We start from the raw sequence: 22,988 nt of genomic DNA on the forward strand, positions 1-22,988 counted from the left end.
ACCAGCCACACGAGGAGGCATAAAACCCCAGTGCAAAGCCCTCAGCCCCCCTGGATGACAAAGTGGTCATCATCGAATCACGATGGACGAATTTTAACTATAGTATAGAGATCCACAAAGGATATGGCGCCTTACTTAACAGTAAAGGCAGCTACCCAGAGAGCTGAAAAAGGGCAAACATCACCATTGAAATTCCTCCCTCCAGATGGCTAATATTAACCCATTCATATTGAAAAATTGTTACAAAAACTGAAACATATATGAAAGAAGAAAAACATTAAAAATGCTTTTTAAAAAGACAATACCGCCTTTATGTAATTTATTTGTTTTTCTCTTTAAAATTAATGAATGTTAGATGTTCCTGAACATTAATTTGATTAAACTCTTCAGTCAGAAAAGCCTTGCATTCGGAAATTCCCCAAAGCGATAGTTATTCCAAGAACGCATTACAGTCATTTCAAAACCGATGTTGGATAAAGACCTAGATCTGGAAATCTAGTAAAATTTAAATTTATTTCTTTTAATTTGTAACTAGAAAAATGATAAAGGTCAAACTAGTGTTTTCACTGTGTGGCCAAAGAGATAGTAGGCCTATGCCTAATTCTTTTCTCATCAATATACATTAACTGTTAAATTTCTAGAAAAATCGTCACAACCGTTTTTGATATCAGCATCCAGGTTCCGCCCTCCACGTCCACGAAGTTATGAACTGAATATAGATTTGGTTAAAAAAAAAAAAAAAAAAAAAAAAGACTGATGACAACTGAAAACGACCTAGATTAAGGCCTGAAAAAGAACAACTCAAAGTTAGGGTATATCGACGAAAAGCTCAAGAGAGATCTAAATGGACAGGGGCGTAGCTAGGAATTTGCCATCATTTGGTGGCCCGGGAGCTTGACCTCTTTGGGGGGCAGGGGTCCTGCAATTTGCGTAATATTTAATGTTTAATGTAAAAAAAAACACTCATTAAAAAAAAAAAAAACAACAGCAAAAAAAAACAACAACACATCACCAGGGGATTTTCATATTCTCCCTCATCCTAGCTACGCCACTGTAAATGGAAAGATGAGTTGAAGAAGGCAATAAGGCTTGGCTCAAGCCACTAGGATCTTCTTATCTTATATAATACAGACGTTACTTCAAAAAAGATGATGATTATATACGTCCTATACGCGTCATGCATATTAACCAATGACTTAAATTCTGCCAAGTCACTGGTTTTCCTGGCTAGCTCAGGCAACCCATTCCATGCTCTAATAGCACTTAGGAAGAAGGAGCATTTGTACAAATTTGTCCTAGCATATGGGATGAGGAATGTGCCTTAAATTTATCTTTGTGTCTTTCTGAGTAGGCTATTTCATTAAATTTTGGTTTTGTATTAGAAGATTATGGTTCAGTGTTTTATATATTAAACGCTGCTTAATGAGAAAAAAAAAAGAGAGCTATTAGCTTAATACCGCATTGTATTTATAATCACTACGTGATCAGCTTTAAAACAGGAAAATAGATCTATAATTCTCAATGGTACACAATCATATCAAATTTATAATTTAAATATTTCTTTATCTGCTACATAACAAAGCCCTGTTGTGGCAGTTTGTCATACACACTAAAAATACTAAACATTTTTAGTTTATGTTGCATAATGCAAATATAATAATTTTATGTAATTATGTTAAATTTTAATTGAAATTTTACTTAACATATTTATTCTTGTTGACATCAGTTAAAAGATAGATCTATATTTATCAGATTAAGTTTTTTAAAAAATGCACACTCTTGTTAGCACACATTTTTTTTACACGCATTATATGCATGTTTGACATTTTGTAAAAGAGCAACAAAAAATCTGGCCATCGTGATAAAATATTGTGTTGATGATAAAGGAAAAACTTGATAGACAATTAGATCTAGAGTCTACATGTAGCCTATTTTCTATATTATTATTATGTGTTCGCGAAAAAGATGGAGATGTGCGACAGGTCAGTCAGCTTTCCGTATTCAGTTGGATATGCAATATACAGGGAAAGGACCATCAAGATTAACAGAGGTAAGTAAAATTACGCTACTTCCCTTCCTAACTCGGTCACCGTTCATGTCGCTGCCAGTGTCAATAATAAGCTAGGCAAAAATAACCGCGACGCAGATGCTTGCTCTGCAAAATCTTAGAATCTAAACTAGAGAATCTAGATTAATCTTTTACTCTTCAATTGTTAAAATGATAAAGATCCTGACACAAATTGCACAAAGTTGCAAAAAATTCGTTGCAATTTAAGCTAAATCCCTACCAAACTTGATTCTGATCTCTGGAGTCTGGAGTGATTCTCATAAAAATTATTATTGTCGCACCCATTTGCTTTGTTATGGATTTTTTTTTTTACCTGTCTAGACCTAGTGTCTTATGTCTAAAGTCAAAAGCACTGTACCAGAACTAAAATCTAGATCTAGTTTTTAAATTATATATTTATATTATATTATAGATATAATTATAATAATATTATAACATAATAAATTTATCTAGGTCTAGCTAGACTAGAGAGTCTACTCTGCAGACTCTGGACTCTAGTAGATATTCAAAACAAGGAATCAAGTTTAGATCTACTAGACTAGAACCTAGTAAAACATTACATTATGATTAGTAGATCTAGACTATATATTAATTCATAAATATGAGAGACTCTACTAGAATACTTGATACATGTACTTTCAACTTTATATTATATACTAATATAGATCTAGTACTAGACATCTAGGTCTAGATAATAAAAATAAAGGTATATACATAGATTATAGATTATTAATTATTTTTATAGTTCTAGATTCTATAATCTAATACTATAAAATATCTAATTTATACTCTTTCTATCTAGAGTGACTTAGAGTCTAGATATAGATTCTTTTTCAGATTCTAATTCTATCTCTAGATTTGTTTAATGACTAATTTAGGATTTAGAGTCATGTGTAGACTGTATACTATTTTAATATATTATAAGTTTTTCATATTTCTGTAATTTCTGATCAGACATGAAAGTCAATTGTTAGCACTGAATTTAAATTAGAATATCTACATTTTATTTAAAAAATTGTGTAAACAAAGTAAATATATTTTATATTATAATTTATTGTGCTGAAATCTACTGTATACAAATGGATTCTAATACATAAATATATATATATAGAAATCAACATATTATATAATATTATAATATAACTCCTAGTTTATCATCATCAGGACTTAGATCTAGTATTTAGCTAGAGAGAGTATATCAGACTTTTTTTGTACTACTGAAACTCGCTGACAATACCATTAATTAATACCAGAAAGCATTCATTGTTGTTGCTGTGAGATGACATACATATTTTATAGTTGTATGGATGGCCCCCAAAATGTCAAGTTTTTTATTGTAGATATTCTTTATCATCCATTGTTCTCCAGCTTTTGTACAATATAATTAATAATATAAAAAATGAGGTCTAAATCTAAGTATCTCACAGGATCTATGTCTATTCTGTCTACTAATTGAATTAATATTTGTAGGAATATAAGGAAGGTTTAACTATTGAAAAGCTACTTAAAGATCTATAGATGAAAAAATAATTGAAGCTAATGTCTTTCAAGTCTCTATGATTTTGATGATAAAAATAAACATGGATTGTTAGCTCATTTGAAATATTCTAGAGGCTTGATTTAGATCAGGCTGGGTAGTTTTTTTATTTTCATGTACACATTATGTATTGCATAGCATATAATATACATTTTTTTCTCTTTCTGTGTAATTGTAATTACTAAAGAAAATGAGACTGTAAGATGGAACTCTTTTTAGTTAAGGTTTGATTTAAAGAAACAAACAACCATTTTCTAATTTAATTAAAAAGTTATAAGAGGAAGAAAGTGAATAGAAAATCAATGAGTACATTGCTTTGATACACAGTTAACAGATGTTGCTGTGCCACACTCTTCTGTGAAACACAAGTGGTCATTGAACTTTTAATGCTGTTGACTGTCATTCAATTAGCTCCACCTAAACACAAGCCCTTCAACAAGCAAAACTTAATAGTTACAATAATGTACATAAAAAAATAAAATTATAAAGTTGCTCGCAATTTTCAATCTGAATCATAGTAAATGTCCCACTATTCTTGACCTTTATGGTTGTTGAACTATCTGATGGTGTAAAATAATTGCAAGTAATATTTTGTTTGGGAAATAAATAATTTAGCTTTTCAGCAAATAGGCAATGATAATAAAGTTAAGTTTATTAGGTGCTTCTGGCATCTGGGATATATTTATTTAACTTTTGTAACAAATTGTGTACCTATTATAATGTTTTTGTTCTCAGCTTCCACGCCATTTGTTAAACAACATTCCAGAAGGAAATGAAGTTGTTGACATAATATTTGCACTTGATCGTCTGAGTGTTCAGAATTGTACAGAAAGAAACGTGAATTCTGACCCTAATAATGATGAGGCTTTCATTTATTTGAAGGTAGGACTTGCCAGTTAGCTTGTTATGATTGTCTGGCTTGTTATTTTGTTATGTTTGATTTAATGAGACTACTTTGATGCTAGATATAATCTCTGTAACATTGAAACTATGTGCATATCTTAATAAGTGAAATACACCCTATTTTGATTACTACAAAAATTTTTTTTTTTTTTTTTTAAAGTTCAGTTAAGCATTGTTTCTTAATTTCGATTTGTTACAGAAAGTGCTGGGGTTGTTGATAAGTTATGAGCCCAGGCGACCAAACAATACAGAAGTCCAAGCAACTGATGAGGGTCAGGACAAGTTTGCCAGGAGCTTTGCTAATCTTGGAGGCATTGAGGTTAGTTAAGTTACCTTAAATGTTTTGCTAAATGCTACAGATAATTGTTTAAACATTTTCCATTGCTTTTTTTTTCTTGCTAATAATAACACTCAAAATCATAAAAATTTTTAGGAATTTGGGTCATTGTTCTTCTTATCATATACTCCATGGCTAGGAAGAAACAGAGACACTTTGCACCCCGGTCTCTTTGTTAAAGACCTTGTCTGTTTATTTGTCTATTTTAATGCCTCTGTTTATTTGTCTATTTTAATGCAGCTGCTAGATTGGTAAAAGAGGTGGCATAGGATCTGAACAAATTTTTCAGGGATTTCATAATTTCTTGCTTTTTTCCATAGTAATTCTCAATCAAATGCTTTTTGAATTCTATGAAACTGATTGTCATCAGTTGTTGGTATGCCAGACTTGGTTCTGAACAAAGATCTGCTTAGCAGAGGATTTTTTTTTTTTTTCTCTTTTTTTGAAGCCTGCTTGCTCTTCTCTGAACCTTTCATCCATTAGGGATTTTATGATGGGAATGTAAAAAAAATATCTTTAACTTAAATGTAAATATATTTTTTCATGGCACAGATTATGATAAGGTTTTTGATGGCAGGAACAGTTTTACCAAAGCTTGCATTCAATCGAACAGAAAAGAAAAGTGAGTACATCGTTATTGACTTTTATCAGTTTGTTTGTTTTTTAACCCTTTCAATCCTACCATTGGAAGGAATTAAGAACATTCCATTGCATTGTTTAATTTGTGTTAACAATAGAGTTAATGAAGCTTTATCAAAACTTTTATTATTATTTTTATTAGTTTTAACCTTCCTTACATGGGCCTTGATTTTATCAACTATCTAATGACATGCCAAGTAAATAACTGTATAGAAATAAGCAGTAAATATGTATATAATACATGTTGAATGATCATTTTTTGACTAGCTAACTGACCCCTGAGATGTGAACTCTTGTTTCTTTTATACTTAATAGATCTCAAGAATCATTTGTAGAAGATCTTGTTTTGATGGTGAAACGCTGAATATGTCTACATATTTTAATATGGTCAAGGTTTTGACCTGGCCTGTTCCCTGAACCTTTCTTATGCTAGTCTCAAATAGTAAGGAAACAAATTCAGCTCTCTTGAAGCTGCAGTCAAGCATGAGAATAAAATGTGGTCCAAAAATACAAATGAAAAATTATTTTTAATTGAATTTCTAGAGTGAGTTACGACAAATGTTTAGATTGCTCCTGTCTTCTCAAGCTTTAGTTGTCATGAATTCTTGCTTCATTGTGTCAGATAGATTGGTTGAAGTATTCTTTTGTAGAAACTGTCACAAGTAGATATACAATCTCAGCAGATGTAATTTTTTTCTTCTTCGAACCAAAATTAGTAAAATTTAAGTTGTCATTAAATTATTGTAATACATTGTATCTTCTGACAGCACCAGTTTGTGAACATCCAAGGGCACTAAGAATCAAGAGCCTGGTGCTGGAAATACTTATAAAACTTAATACAGGGGTGAGTAACAAGGATATTGATCTCACCTTGTTAAAATGTTTTAAACAAAAAATATTAAATGCAGTAGTTTGTCCTTGAATAAAAATCTGGACGGATGCTCTTAGGTTACTCGGCTGTAGTTGTGTATTTTAACTCTAGTGGGGAAAGTAAAAGTGATGGTCGATATACTATCAGTGTAGCACCCTCATCAAACATAGACCTAAAAAGATTTTATTTTTTTACATGCATGTCTGTGCTTATTAGTGCTAATTGTATTATACTGATTATTTGTGTACATTTTTTTTTAGTGTGTCGCTGAAAAGGCACTTTCAAAAGAACTCTTTTGTGATGAAACCATGAACTACTTGTTCACATTGTTGGCCACAAAAAAAACGTTTGTTAATGCTTGTCAGTTAATAGAAGATATCCTACAGCACAGGAAAGATGTGTTGGATTTACATCGAATCAGTAAGAGTACAGCTTGACTAACTTTAATCAATTTAAGTTTTATCATGTTGTAGATATTGTTAAACTGAATTATTGATAAATTCTTATTTAATTTTTTTTTAGCTAACTTGCGTGCACTAGTGGCCTGTCTTGATGATTCACAGCTGGCAAATTTCTGCCGAATACTGGCCGTTGCAATTTCTGACCTAGATATCTACGAAAACAAGTCCTCCTGTAATTATTTTCTTTTCTTTAACTTTTTTTACTATTTGTTTGAAAATTAGGGAATCGTACATTCATAACATATTTGATTTTTTTTTTAAAATTCTTTCATCATTACAGTATTTGCCCAAAATAAACAGAAGAGATCTAAAGGGTTTGTAAATTTACGAGACATTAACCAAGGTAAATCCAACACATTGTTATTTTAACATAAATATTGCTGTATATGTTATTGAAAATATGTTACGACTTATTTAGATTTCTTTATATATGTGTCTAATTACATTCAGATGCTATCTTTTTTTTTTTTCGTTTTTGTTACATTCTGATATTACATCTGATTTTGTTCTTAGTGTCTCATTAATTCTGATTTAATTTTTTTTGTCTCATTACATTCTGAAGTTATACTTTTGTATTATTTACATTTAGATAGTATTCTTTGTGTCTTATTAATTATACATTTTTAAAATTATTATACATAGAGCTATTGTTAAGCATCCCAGACTTGTTACCGCGACTTGTACAGATTGCAATTAGCAAAGAATGTAAGTGATTTTGTTTGTAGTTTTATTCTATTATGATGTTTTAACTTAAACTCTTTAAAGAATTGTCTGATGACCCACATGATAGTGAATATGTTTGCAAATCTAGGTGTAAGTTATAAGTAGAACGAAAATACTTGTATGCTGTATTTTCTCAATAAAATCTTGGTTAGAAATTATTTCTGTATTTCTGCAGATATTTATAACCAAGCACAATTTCAATCTAGGTTGTTGGTTACTGTAAAATTGCTTGTCTATTTACTGTAATACTAAATTTGTGTTCAGGGTTTTAATTGATTTAATTTGTTTATGAATTCATTTGTTTAGACGTTTCTCTTAATAATTTTTTTTTTTACTTTTGTGTATCAGTGAGCCATCATTACAATAGTTTTAATCCCTAAAAAATATTAGATAAATTATTTTTGTTAAAAATAATTTTTAAGATAATTCTTTTAATGATAAAATTTGATTAGAAAGCCAGAGACAAAAAAAAAAGGATGGTCATAAATGTTTCAGATACACCACGCTACAGAGGAATGCCAAGTGAACTGGACTGTTGGATGGAGTGGATTGACAACCAAATGGCAGATGAAGTCTACGAACCTCAAGTTGCTGATGATTATGATGACTTTGTAGGAGGTAAGCCTCTTTTGTTCAGATAGTTATTTTGTCAAATAGAAGAGACAAAATTTTAATTTCATTTTAGAATCTCTATTGTAGTTTCAGTATTTATGTTTAATTGTTATTAAAATTTACTTAAGTAAAACTATTAAACTAAGATTTTAAGTCATTTTATTGCAAGGGGGAGGCTGAGTGGTAAAGTGCTTAGCTTCTGAACTGGAGGTCCCGTGTTCGAATCCTGGGGAAGACTGGGATTTTTAGGGCACCTCTGAGTCCACCCAGTGCCTGGGTACCTGACATTAGTTGAGGAAATGTAAATGCAGTGGTCTTTGTGCTGGCCACATGACACCCTCATTAACTGAGGGCCACAGAAACAGATGTCCTTTACATCATCTTCCCTATAGACCCCATGGTCTAAAAGGGGAACTAACTTAAGAGACATTAAAATCTAGGTCACTATATCACAAGATGAAACATTTTTATTATTAGCTTTATTCTTCAGCAAGTTAAAGCTTTTCAAAATAAACTTGCCTTATGATTTAACCAATGTACTTTTCAGGTGTATCAGAACCTACATCTGAAGGTCAGCCAATGATTGCCCAGCAGGCTTTGACAATAACTGAAGAACTGGTCCAGAGGGTAGAAGTTGTCTATGTATTAGGTCTTTTTCTTCTTGGCAAACACAGGAAAAAGGTTTGTCTTTTAATGTTTTATTTTTAAATACCTTAATTATACTATTGATAATTTTTTTTTTAAATTTAGCAAATGCTCATGACATTTTGGTTTAATTAATTTTAAAGGAAATGGCTTCTTAGGTTAGACCAAAATATTTAATTTAGTTAATATTGGGTAGCTTTTTTTTTTTTTTTTTTTTCCTGACATTTAATACTATTTCAATTAAATTCAATTACATTTCATGCCATTGGTTATACAGAAGGTTTCTATTAATTATTCTGATTTATTTAAAAATAAAAAATTTACGCGATACTACCTTCATTAGTCCCTTCCATCTAAGTTTGTCATAATTTTTTTTTACCTTATTGCATAAAAGCTGGACATCAGGATGCACATAATAACAATGGTTGTTGTGTATGTGTATATATGTGTGTGTGTGTGTGTGTGTAAAAACTTGTTAAAAATCTTATTTTCATCTACAGGTGCAAAGAAAACTAGCTGAACTGAAACTAGCATCAGGGCTGAGTGATTTGTTTGATCAGTTTATATGGAAGTGTCAAGTGTAAGTCAGCAATGAATTGTAATCTATACTGTATACAGAGTAGCTTATTACACCTAACCAATTTTAGCAGGAAAAAAATATTTGAATCTTTCCTTTTTAATGGTGATTTTCCTTTTAAATGTCTTAAAACTGCATTAATTGTCAAATAAAATCATTATGATCATAGGGTTGACCTGCAGTCTTGAAATACAATTTCTTGCTCTTTTTTTTTATTTTAGTGGTCGTTCACAAACAAGACATCGTTTGAGGGGGCATAATTCATCCTGTGAATGTAGTCCAGTAAGTACTATTGTTTGCTTTGACATTTTCTCATTTTGACTTTATGAAACCATTACTTGTTTTACAATTGAAACACTGAAGTTCTTAATGACCTCTGACACTGAAAAATGTATATTCATATTAACCTCTGACACCTGAAACATCTGTATTCTTAATGTCTTCTGACACCAGAAACACCTATATTTTTAATGTCTTCTGACACTGAAACATCTATAATCTTATTGTCCCCTGAAACATCTATTTTCTTATTGACCTCTGACTCAAAACATCTCTATTCTTAACACTACCATACTGGTGGTCTGCTTTTTTTTTTTTTGTTGTTGTAACTTCCAAAATGGCAGCTTTGCTGGTGGACTGGTTTTTTTTTCAGTACTTGCTGATTTCATTTTTTAAAAATGAATCAGAATCTAAAAATAACCTACCAATCATAATAAAACTATATGTTGCCTGTGCTATCTAGGAAAACCAGTGACTTGGCAGAATTTAGGTCATTGGTTAATACGCACGACTTAATGCATATTGGCACGACATGGCCTAAATTGTGCCGATGTGCCTTAACTCAAACTCTAAATGCATGACGCATAGGACGATATCATCTTCTTTTTTGAAGTAACGTCTGTATCATATAAGATAAGATATGTTTAGCTTTGCAATTGGCTGCCCCCATGTGTGTACAATGAATTGGTGTGGTTTTACATGAACATTTTCAGAAAATTTGCAATAAACATGAACCGGGCATGTAAAAAGTTGATCGATATTTGAGTTGATATTTAGACTCTTAGAAGTAAAAACTTCATAAAGAATGTTTTTTTTTGTATTGAATGATACTGTACGAGATTGATTAATAAGGAAAATTGTGAGATTCATTACATATAGAGCTTCAAAGATAGTAAGTAAAGAGGGTGGGGAGCTCAGGGCATAGGTGATAGTCTTTTTATGTGGCTCAAGGCTGGTAGGTTTAATGATGTCTGACACTGAAACATCTATCTATATTCTTAATGACCCCTGACACTGAAACATCTATATTCTTATTGACTTCTGAAACACCTATATTCTTATTGACTTCTGAAACATCTATATTCTTATTAACCTTTAACTTTGTACACTCTTACATTGGCACTTCAATATTCTTGTTTTCATTTGTTCAGGAAGTTGCTCTAAAGATTCAATTTCTGAGACTAGTACACAGTTTCTGTGACCATTCTGAGTAAGTTTTTTACCAATATTTAATCAATAATAATAATTTAATTTTTTATAGAGTGCTGGTGCTGTTAAGAAACAAATCAGCACAATGTCTCAAATACATGATGAAGATGTTGTATTAGTTGCTTCAGTATGTTACCTACAGTCTGTAATACCTTTTATTTCTAGCTACAAACACTTGTTGTTATCAAAGAGTGAATTAAATGAAGTCAAGAAAATCAATGGTAGGTACTAGCTGCATGAATCTTGTTTTTTTTTTTGTGTTTTTTTTTAATCTGTATTTGAGTTGCACTAAAAATTTCTCATGGTCAATTCCTATGACTCTTTTATTTAGGGATATTATGAGTTTAAAGTTTAAAATTGATGTGTATCATTTTGTCATTCCTTGAAATAACATGAATTATTTCCACATTTTTCCTTTCATAGCTTCTTTGATGCTAGTTCTTTCTATTAGTTCTTTCTCTAGTAGTTTGTATATTTAAGAAAAAAAAAAAAGAAAGACTCAAGATTGTTATAAAAAATTTTTACTTTTGTTGACCAATTGTTGCATTTGTCTTCTCTTTATATAGTTCGTGCTGGAGGATTGACACTGCAAAGTCTGGATGCAATAAACAAGTGAGTCATTCATAGTGCAAGTTGTTCATATTTTTAGTCACCCATATATTGGTTATTACTTGTGCATCACATTTTTTTGTGTATTATTGCTATTGAAAATGATCTAATTATATTCAAAATAGATCTTTTTTTTTTTTTTTTGTCTAAAAGAAATGATTGTTAATGTGAAGTCTAGAGAGTTGTAATATTTAGAATGGGAAAAAAAATGTTATTCCCTCACTGTTTTGTATCAACCATACTGCACCTTTGCTTAAGTTACATACAAATTTGTTATGACTTTGGACAATTAGTTCTACTGTAATATATGTATGACCTGACTTATTGGTGTCATTCTGTGCAGGCAACTCATGTGCAGAGGGTCCAAAGGTCTCCTCACAAAGATTGTTGAGGTGATGAAGAAGGAACCAACTACCTCGACCTTCAGGTTATGGTTTGTTCTGTTTGCATTTCTTTCCATTTCGTTATTTTTTTCTTAATTAAAGGATAGTCTGGGTTTAAATCTAGTAATTTGGGGCAGGTAATTTGTAAAGAACGTAGACCTAACCTAAAATCTGTGTGTTAAAAATTTCTAGATCTCAAGGACTATGCCTATACATTTAAGCATTTCAGACGAATTTTGTTACAACTTTAAGCAATAACATTCAAAGTTAAATTTTAAATGCAGCCTAGGTCCAGACTTTTAAGGTTCTAGCCTTTATAGTTTTAGTGACTACATTTGTCATGGCCCATACTAGAAATAAACAGTTAAAAATTTAGTCTGAAATTGTCAAGCCACAAATAAACCTATTTTCTATCCAATTAGGTACATTAAAATATAGGATTATGTCAAAGAAAGAAATTTAAAGGTGCATTAAAATTATCAATGTAGCTTTAAAAACCTAACTAGGCATTTAAAAGTAAATTATTAAATATAGGAATTAAACTTTTTTTTTTAGTTACTTCCAAATCTAGATGCTATTTTCATAACCATAAAACAGTCCATTCATTTGTAGTTTTTATATTTTGTCTATCAACATTTTTTGGCACATAACACCATTGACCCAGTCAAGCCCAATTAGCACTTTTTTTTTTTTTCTGGCATGTTGTCCATCAGATAATCATGAGTTGTCCCTATCTTTTAAAATAAGCTGATGGTGTTGAATATTTCTAGAACATTTAAGACATTTTTGTGCCAAGTTAAGACACTAGATGATTAATGGAATGTAAAATAGTTCATTCCACTCCATTTAAAAAAAAATTAAAAACAACTACAAAACTACAAATGAATGAACAAGTAAATGAAAATAATATAAAATATGAAGCAGGTTCATTCTGGCTTTGTTACCTTGATCCCCTGTCTTGTTTTTCTATGCAGGTTTTGGCTGGCCAGAGCTGTAGAAAGCTATTTGCGAGGGGACACATCCTATTGTGATCAAATATTTTTGATGAGACGTGGCCTGCTGGCTGTAAGTTTATCTCAGTTGATAATAAAATAATCATGCATTTTTTGTGGTTAAAATATATTTCTTGTATTGAAGTAGAATACATGTGTCAAATCTTAATCTCAGTTTGGCTTTTAAAAGTAGTACATTCTGCCTTGAGCAATCCCCACTAAAAGACTTTCAAAGATCTTGATACAGATTTAACAAGTAAATATTTGTCCCATTTTCCTAGCATGTGGCTGGCAACATTGTGGAGAGTGAGATCAGACACAAGGAGATCCTGCAGAGCAGCTTTGACCTGCTGGGGGAGCTCATCAAGTTCAACATAGAGGCTTTCAAGGCATTTGACGCCATACTGGCCAGTGAAGACAAGTTTGATAAGTTTGTCACAATGGTCAACAAAAGTTTGGTGGACTCCAACATGTTCATACGCAGTCTGATTCTCTCCCTGGAGAACTTCAGAGCAGAAGGATCAGAAAAATGTAATCTCATTTGTTTGCTTTAAAATAGTCATATATATTTATATGTACATGTGAATGTAAAAAATTATATATGGAAGTAATGTTTAATTTGGATTCTTACACAAATGTCTATTTTATAGATAATGAAAGTAAAAAAATTGGTTAATGCAGACCTGCCTACCGTTACGCAAAATGCGTATTCGTTACGCAAAATCTCCAAAAAATGACCGCCAGTACGCAAATACGAATTTAACAGTCGCGCTACGCATTTCGTATGCTTTTTTTTTTCTCCTCTCTAAACTAGTTTACAAGCGGTCACGGAGGTCACGCTAAGCCCACCTGTGGGGAAAGGGGCGATACAGAAAAGGTGGGGTGAACACAATGTGCCCAGATGTATACGTTGATTGTTACTTAATAGCAATTAGATTTAGTCTAGAAATGAAGAACGCGAGAGTGAGGGAGTGGCGGGTTGGTACCGTCAGTTAGCTGTTACTTAATAGCAATTAGATTTAGTCTAGAAATGAAGAACGCGAGAGTGAGGGAGTGGCGGGTTGGTACCGTCAGTTAGCTGATACACCAACGTGACTTTTTTTTTTTTTTTTTTTTTTTTTTTTGTGTAAGTTCATGAGTAGAAATTAATTATGTTGGTGCATTCCTGATTCTCGAATTCATTTGTATAGAAAAAAAATCGAAGATCTATCGATTCAAAACACATTGAGTGACATTGTAGATATCTAGTCTAGATCTGGATTCTAGATCTAGAATCTAGATAACTTGTTATACAGGAATAGATCTAGCTAGAGTCTAGCTAGTCATTACGTTATGATTCTCTACATTACTCTACAATCTAGTTATACTGGTTATAGTATGATTGAGAATTTAGATTGACTAGATCTATATCGATAACATCTTATCTTATCTTATATAATACAGACGTTACTACTACAATCTAGTCTAGATCTAGACTAGATTCTTAGTCTTAGTATAGAATAGATCAAGGATGAAGGTATGCCTACGAAAGTTTGGAGTAGACCTACGTTTGTAGTGGATCCACTGCATTGGTAACACTTTTGAGCCCAGATCTAGAGTAGATTATATTCATTATATAGACATAGATCCGCTTCTAGTCTAGATATCATCTCTATTGATCTAGATTTAGATTGTAGATCTAATCATGACATCTAATATTATATATATATATGACAAAATAGTGGATCACGTAAGTGTTACGCATTCTGGTGCCAAAATACGCATTTTGACCGTAAGTGTTACGCATTTGGACTTTTTTTGGTAGGCAGGTCTGTTAATGTTTAAAAAAATGAATGTCAATGAAAAGTAGAAAAGATTTGAATTGCGATTTGGACTTGTCTTATGGCATTGTGGCTGGGTGATTTTGATTTCATGACAGGTCTTTAGAACACATAGATTTTTTTTTAGGATGCCCCTGAGCCCACCCAACTTTAATGTTACCTCAAAAGCATTGAGGGAGTAAAGGCGGTTGGTCATTGTGCTGGCCACATGACACCCTCATTAACTGTAGGCTGTAGAAACAGATAACCTTTTCAATCTGTGCCCTCCATAGATTGGAAGTATTAGTCACTGTTGAATGTCAGTTAGATTAGGGCTCATATATTTATTCCATTGCATTCTTCAGCGCTAAACTTTGTGACATCCTTGGATGGAGAGAGAGGAGAAAAGCGAGAGAGCCGACTAGTGAGCTATATTGGAGACTTCAGCAAACAGCTGGAGTACCTGTACAAGCTGATCAATATCATCAGTGTCCAGAATCTCACTCAGGAGAATGTCAGCTGCCTCAATACCACACTGGTCTTTCTGATGTTTGCAAACAAGCGCAATCAGCTTCCAAAGTATCTCCAGGCCCTGAGGGATGAGCAAGATGACGCCCTAGAAAATGTGAATGGCACCTCAAGTATATTACAGAATTTTAGGTGAGCCATGATTAAGGAAAAGTCCATTTCATTTGAGTGTTCAATCAACTGTTTTAATGGTAGGCTCAGTTTTAATCTAGAGGTCCACAGACTGTTTTGAAACTAGCTTAACTAGTTAAAAGCTTGTTCAAGGGTGAGTGAAGTAATGATTTCAGTAATCAACTTTACAATGGACTAAAAGGTTTTTTGAGTTAGCATTAAACAAAAATTAAACCATAATGGTAGAGAATATTACATTTTACCATTAGTTTGTCAAAGAAAAATTGTTGGCTAAAAATAATTAAAACATGTTGTGGATAGGATTGTTAAGGAACCATAATCAGGTGCTCTTTCATATTCTGATTTTATGAAGATGATGATGTGTCTTATAAAAAAAAAATTGAACGATATTAGTTGTTTTTTTTTCATTTTGTGACCTTTCTGTTTATTATTTACATTGGAAAAATTCAGAAAGGAAGTTAAACTATGTATTCATTTCAATTAATTTTTAATTGGTACAAAAATGTAAAGTTAAGCTTTTTTTTTTCTCTTTTCCTTTTAGCTTTTTTTTTTTTTTTTTCAAGTGCTTGTACAAGTGGCTACATATCTCTGCGCAAACTTCTTTATTTCTTCAACTTCAGGATATTTACAGCCTCACACCTGCTTCAGCACTTCATTTCATTAGGTTCTTGACCTTTTCACACACAGACCCTCTATTAGAAACTTCCATTCTTTGAGTATGAGGACAGAAGCCTAAGTTTCTTTTCATTTAATTGACCACCAGCTTGAATGACTAGAACTTTAGTCCTTTGACTCCACATCTAAGTGAAGTGAAAGCTACATTATACCCCCCCCCCCCCCTCCTGGCTTTGTGTGTGTAATGGCAATCTTTTTTTTTTCCCCCAGAGATTTGTTGATATTTTGGCAAGATCATTATTTACATAAAGACAAAGATTGTAGTGCCTTGGAAAAGGTAATGTATTGCTGCATTCTAGACATTGTTTCATTTTTTAATATATTCAATAAGTTCAATATATTTCATTTCTATTATATATTTTTATTATAATTTAAAAATCAACTTAAGTTTCTCAAAAAATATTGAAGAGGACCACTGAAAAAAAAAAAAAGCTAAAAAAAAAATGAGATTATAGTTTTAGATTAAAATGTAGTTACATTTATACCAAATTACTAATAGTTTATTTTTTCTTTCATTAATGATCAATTATTCTTTTACTTCTTTAAATAATTATCAATTATTCTTTTACTTATTTAAATCACAATCTGTACATTTTATTATAAAGATCACATTCCTGTTGTAATTACATCAAATATGCAATTGTTTTCTTTATAATTCAAGATAAGTAACTCATATTTTATGTGCACTCTGCAATAAAGCTTATATTGTACAGAAAACAAATGCAGATTGACTTACATTTACTATCCTTAATTTGAATTGTGTGCGATTATCCACAGAGCTCAAGAATTAGTTTCGCCTATTGGAAGACGACTGTGTCAATGCTGGTCTCTGAGGATAAGAGTTTGCCCACGTCAGTCAGCTACTATATCAACCCGTTACCTAGTGACAGGACCAACTGAAAGTGTTTTTGTTAAGGAACCTGGCTGGTTGTCCAGGCAAAACTTACATCTAGATAGTTCACTGCCTGTTTTTAGTGTCAATAAAATAAACAAAATTTGCTGCAATACTTTTCTCGATACAGTGACGCAGTGTGGATTTTATTTTTTAAAAAATTTTTTAATCTTCAATGGATTCAGGAAATTTTGAAAGTGATGACCATTGTACATGTTTTAAGTATGTGTTTGATGTTTATGTGTGATACATCGTTTCTGACTTTGTAAGATGTGATGAATTGAGACTGTAGACTTGTATCGACGCTGAAGCATATTTTGCATTTTTCTGTTATTGTGTCTCATGGTGTGAATATAAAAAAAAATAGAACAGTTACACAGTTAAGCATATAAAGGTTTTAAGTGGTGGATATGTGTGTCAGTAATCAAAGTTTAAAGTAATGGAAAGAGAGAACTCAAAACTGGTGCTTGTATTCTTTTTTTTTTTTTTATAGAAAACATATTTTGCATTGACAGGAAACTATTTTTGTTTCTTACGACTTGTCTGTTCTTTACACGCAGGTATTTTTAAGAACAGGCATTAGAACTGTAGTTGGAATCATCAAATTTAGATGTTTGGGTCCTTACATATGTTAGATTTCAAAACAGAATTGAAGGCATTAAAAGTTGAGATTTAATCATCCAAAATGATTATATGATTATTTTGCTGTCATACACAGAAGCGATATTTGCTGTTTCATTTTGAAGTTGAGCATTGAAAGTTTATTTTACTCAAAATAAGTCTGTTGGTAGAAAATTACATATTTGTATACATTTATATATATTTATAAATATTACAGATTTACATTTTTTTAGATCAGTTATTACAACCAAAAAAAAAGTTATTTGATCTCTTGTAACTATTAATGTTTAGTTTGTATGTAGACATTTTTTTTTTGCAACAAAAAATTTAATTTTAAACTTGTGCTAGTATCACTTATCATGTATCATGATATGAGTTGATTATCCTAGTGACAGGATTTGTTTGCAGAATACCTAGGTAGTGCCCCAACAATTTTTTATAAATAAAATTAAACTCCATTGGGGTAGTAGCCTACCTACTGTGGGTATTGTAACATTTCTTAAGCTGTTCATATGAGCTCTGAAATTAAAGAGAACATTTACAAGTTTAAAAAAATAAATTACATATTTAGATTCGATTAGATTTCAATTCTAAATTTCTATTAGCCTCAATTTATTCCCACGACTCCTATTTTTCATTGGTGAAATATCAGGCGATTATTTAAATATTCCTATAAAGTTTGAAATTTTTTTTTTTAAAAAAACCATTTGCTGTAAAAATTTTGAATGTTCCATTTTTGTCATAAACTATTTTGTAGCATTCTTATTTTTTTAAATCATGTAATTAAATAAAGAGTTGGCCAGATGTTTTAGACTAATCTTGTAAAATAGTTTGACCTGAGTAGCTACTATAGTTTGCCAGACTGGAATTGATGACTGTTGTGTGCAAGTGAGAACTTAAGAAAGGAATGAAGGATGCTGCGTATGCATGTTGGCAAATATTGTTTGTACATAAATAATCTTCTGGCCAAACCCTGATTTTATTTCTGTTGATGTTATTCTTGTGAAATATGATATTTTTTGTACATAGTTTGAAATTGTTCAGAGAAAGTATTTGTTTATGCTCAAAAGTTGTTCTTGTAAGAAGCTTATCTTTTTTTTGTTTATTTTTACCCAATCTATCATTCTTGATAGTTGTATGTAAGTTTTTTGTGCAGCCCATTTTTATGTCAGGACTCTGTTAAGCTGTCTTTAAGTGTGGCATATACAAAAGAAGGAAAGAATCAGTGCAGGGTATGGTCTTGATACTAGAAATTGTATACTCTGTGGCTACTATGAAATCCTTTTTTGCTGGACACCATTTCCTAGCAGCCATATCAATGCAAGATGAGCTTATACTAAGGAGGTCTTCAGGTGTCTGGTTTGATTTTTTTTTTTTTTAAACTAATTTCTGATTCTCCCATGAAGCACTGGAGCTTGATAGACTTCAAAGAGTTGTTCACAAACTCATTTTTTTGTGTATTAATCTTAAAGAAGAATTAGATTGCAGTGACAGATACTTCATTTTTAATATATATTTTAGGGGGCTGAGGGCTTAGTACTGCATTTTTGTGTCTATATTTGCCAGGATTTTCCAACACATTGGGCAAGCTTTTCCAGCTTGGGGCCCGTTTTCTTGTTCTTTGTGATTTTCGGACCAGTACTTGCCAAGATGCCCTATCATTTGCTCCCTTCTCTCGGGTGTCGGGTCCAGGCTCTCAGGAAAGTTTTTACGGTGTCATTGAAGTCTTTCCTTTGACCACTCTGAGCTGGCTTTCCCTCTGTTAGCTGGCCATGCAGGAGTTGTCCTTTATGTGTAGTGGAGACTACATCAGGATTCTGCTCTATGCTTTTGGTACATCTTGCCAATTAATTTTCATAGCACTTCTGAGGCAGACCATGTGTAAGTTATTTGAAAAGACATCTGCACTTGATCTTAGTGCCAACATTGTCAGGCTTAAATAACAAAGTGGCAAGAATTTGTTTCCTTTTTGTTTGAAAGTCTCGTATTCTTATAAATTAATGAATGAACTTTTTATATCTATTATATTTAAATGATAGCATTTTGTTCTAGAACCATTACTTGGTTGATTGATTCCTGTTTTTGTATTTACAAAAACAAAAAAGGTTAAAGGTCGATTTTTGTTTCTGTTTTATGATATGTCAGATGTGTCTTACTATTGCCCTGCAGGTTACTGCTAGTCTAATTGCTGGAGCATTTTGTGTACCTCATTTGCAGTGTTTATGTTTGACTGTTTAGTTAGTTCAGCACTGTGAAGCCTACATTATTACCTCCCATTATTTAAATGTGTATGTATGTGTGTTCATTATCATCATCCGTCCTTGAAGTTCCTCAGGGAACATAAGGGCCTCAGTAGAAATATGCCACTCTCCATGGTCTCTCTTGCTACTCTTTTAATTGCTTCCCAGCTCTTTCCTGCACTCTTTAACTTACACTGCATCATCATGTTCCTTTTGCTCTTCCTCTGAAGCTTGTGCACTGTTGGTTCCACTCTAAGGTGTGTCTAGCTCTTTTGTTGCCATTTTTTCTTAGGGTGTGACCTCCCCAATCTGAGGCCTGTCTAGCTCTGTTGTTGGCATTTTTTCTTAAGATGTAACCAATCCATCTCCCCAATCTGAGGCCTAACTAGCTCTGTTGTTGGCATTTTTTCTTAGGGTGTGACCAATCCATCTCCCAAATCTAAGGTCTGTATAGAGCTTTTCTTAGGATGTGAGTAATCCATCTCCACTTTCTAAGATCTGCACCTCTATCTCTCTGTTTGCACACCACCCTGAGTTTGCAGTTTTCTAATTTTGTCCTATCTCTGTATTTTCAAGAAGTTTCTCACACATCTGTTAATTAGGGTCTGTTGATTTGTTGTTGTTTTTTTGTTTCAGTTGTTCTGTATGTTACAGCCCCATGTAGTAGGTCTGCCTTGACATTAAAGATTGTTGTGTGTTTGGTAGGAGGGACATATTGTATGTCTTCACTTCTACCTCCCCCCTGAATCAGTTGCTGTGCATCTAATTGGTTTTGAATTCCTGTTTTGTCTGTACAAACTTGATGTCACATCACCTTTTATTTACTGCTCGTTTTCATTCTGCTACATAATTGACATTTTTTGTTGTTGTTTCAAAAAGTTAGTTTTAACCACCGTTGATGATTGATCCCCACTTCTTCATACTTTTTAAAGAAGCTTAGGTCAGCAATGAATATCACTTCCCCTTATTTTGGTATTTTAATTTGGTCACAATTAGGCAGTGAATTCTTAAAAAAAAAAAAACAACATAGCAAGCTTATAAACAAAACCTAGTGCTGTACATAAAGTAAAGTTGTCTACTAAACAAGTTTTGTATTGAGAATTAGCCAATACATTGTTGTTGTTTTTTTTACTGTTAACTGGTATGTGAACCAACAGATGAAAATTATGCATTAAAAGGGGAAGTTATGCTGACACCAAATGATAGTTCTGTGATCAGTTGGCATTTACACTCATCCTAAGGTTCTGAAATTGTTTTGAAGTATTCAATGTCCCTGTCTCCACTCCCATTCTTTTGTTATGTTAATATCTGAATAGTCCTCCAACCATGTACCCTTGTGATGTAGACATCATTAATCGAATCTCTTGAACAGTGAGCCTCTTGTATTGATTTTATATTACTTGTCATTATTTATCATGTTTTTGTTTAATATCTGAGTATGTCTGTTATGTTGAAGGGTAGGGTTAAAGTGATTAACAGGACAGTCAAATATCTGTATAGGGTTATAATAATTTGTCAACTTTTTTTCCTTGTATGGTAAGCATTTTCTGGTGGATAAGTTCACAAGAATCTTAGATTTTTACAGAACTAGAAATAAGTTTCAGACTTTGTTAATGAATTTGTTCTACATATTGGCGTCAAACCGGGTTATTCAATCAAATTGAAAAATCACCATGAATTTTAAAACTTTTTAATGTCTTAAACTTGATACTTAATTTTGATTTAGAATTGTAATTATAATACATAGACCAGGCTTTTAATGTTGTTGTTTTTTTTTCACTGCAATCAAGTTCTGGAGGATATATTTGTTAACATATGTAATGTATTTTGTACTGTTTATAGATCTCAGATAGAATTCTAATGGTATCATTAACATTTTAGATCATATTGAAAAAAATTACAATTACTTAGAATGAATCTCTACTTTTTTAAATAGACGAAATATATTCCAAAGATTAAAAAAAAACAAGTTTGTCCTCAAGCTTACTTACTCATAGACTAAAAGAAAATAACATTTGTAGCTAGAAATTTATTGAGAAAAACTTGGGTTTAGTCGTTGTGTAAAGTATATTGAATTCAGAAGAGAAGACATGTCAACTTTTAACTGCTGTCATATTGACATCTTGTGATAATGTCACAAATTGTTTTCAGTAAATGGCAACATAAAAAAAATTGTACATACTAGACTTGTAGTCTAATTGTTTGCACTGGCCTGCATATCTTTTGATTCATTTTTTTGTGTGAATGTTTTAATAGCAGCTGTCTCTATAAGGGTGAAGTGAGTATGTGTTCCAATTGTACAATTATTTATATATTTTTTTTTTTTGGTATAGTTGTGAGTTGAGGCTTGCAAGTGCTGCTCCCTGATTGATAGAATTCTGAGATCAACTAACTCTTGACAATAAATATTTATGAAACAAAAATAAAATGCATTTACACAATGTTTATTACCCATTGTTCCTTGGACATTTGTTGTGTTTATTTCAAGGAATCACTGATTCAACTTCTGCATGCTTAAATAGCATAAAATTGTGTAAATAGTACCTGAAAGAGAAAAATTTGTTTGCATAATTTTATTTTTTGCAGTCGAAAACAAAGTCAAGAAAGGTCACTACAATTTGATCACGTTTATTGAATGAAAGTAGTTATATAATAGAAAAAGACTAAAATAATATCACATTATTGAAATTTAGAAAATAAAAAACTGTGATTTTAATCTTACAAAAGAGTGGAACAAAATATTTTTCATTCAATGTTGGTAACTTACACAGCTCTTAAGAAGAATAAAATACATCAAATGTTCACTTGACATAGTGCAAACACAGGATGGGAACACTTGCAAGTTAATACACAAGAATTGTATAAATAGCAAAAAGTAAACAGTATAGAGACATTTATCAGATCTAATACTCAACACAAAAAATAAGAATGGACCCTTCCATGTTGAGCTACACACAATTTGATCACTTTTCCTGATATTCTATCTTGTGTCATTATAAGAAAAATAAAGTCAGTTTTTTTTTAAGTCAGTTAAAATTTTTGCAAAACACAATTTAAATTTTTTTTATTTTTTTGTGTTTTTTGTTATATAAATTAATAGTGTAAATACTTCTGAAATGTAATGCTATGTGACTTAAAATGAGTTAAGCTGTTTATGAATCACATTTTTTAACTACAAAAACAGGTATTTCTATTTCTACATTTTTCTAACATATATAGTAATAGGTAAGTTCTGGTCTTAAGAAATTTTTAACTA

At 31.7% G+C, this 22,988-nt stretch overlaps 1 protein-coding gene across 3 annotated transcripts; it reads left to right on the forward strand.

Moving 5' to 3' along the window:
- Positions 1–1,831: 1,831 nt before the first annotated feature.
- Positions 1,832–22,177, forward strand: LOC106051761 (short transient receptor potential channel 4-associated protein-like). Of its 3 annotated transcripts, XR_008778870.1 has the most exons (23): positions 1,832–2,050; positions 4,341–4,487; positions 4,708–4,827; positions 5,398–5,467; positions 6,252–6,328; positions 6,616–6,775; positions 6,878–6,988; positions 7,097–7,159; positions 7,459–7,521; positions 8,035–8,157; positions 8,699–8,832; positions 9,297–9,376; positions 9,595–9,655; positions 10,804–10,862; positions 11,027–11,082; positions 11,428–11,473; positions 11,814–11,903; positions 12,828–12,918; positions 13,127–13,376; positions 15,010–15,304; positions 16,190–16,256; positions 16,757–19,989; positions 20,047–22,177. XR_008778870.1 is itself a non-coding variant. In XM_013206964.2 (22 exons), the coding sequence occupies exons 1-22, from the start codon at positions 1,949–1,951 to the stop codon at positions 16,877–16,879; spliced, it is 2,388 nt and encodes a 795-aa protein (XP_013062418.2). In that variant the 5' UTR covers positions 1,832–1,948; the 3' UTR covers positions 16,880–22,177. The 3 variants fall into 3 exon arrangements, 2 of the variants coding, with proteins under 2 accessions (XP_013062418.2, XP_013062419.2); XM_013206964.2 differs by having other exon boundaries at positions 16,757–22,177; XM_013206965.2 differs by having other exon boundaries at positions 1,833–2,050; positions 11,814–11,897; positions 16,757–22,177.
- Positions 22,178–22,988: the final 811 nt, after the last annotated feature.

The sequence above is a fragment of the Biomphalaria glabrata genome, chromosome 7 (assembly GCF_947242115.1).
Source record: "Biomphalaria glabrata chromosome 7, xgBioGlab47.1, whole genome shotgun sequence".
NCBI classification, from domain to species: domain Eukaryota; kingdom Metazoa; phylum Mollusca; class Gastropoda; family Planorbidae; genus Biomphalaria; species Biomphalaria glabrata.

Coding starts and splice junctions, on each gene's coding strand:
- LOC106051761 (XM_013206964.2), top strand. CDS start 1,949: ATGTGTTCGCGAAAAAGATGGAGATGTGCGACAGGTCAGTCAGCTTTC. Junction 11,083..11,427: donor TGAAGTCAAGAAAATCAATG/GTAGGTACTAGC, acceptor CTCTTTATATAG/TTCGTGCTGGAGGATTGACA. Junction 15,305..16,189: donor AGTATATTACAGAATTTTAG/GTGAGCCATGAT, acceptor TTTTTCCCCCAG/AGATTTGTTGATATTTTGGC.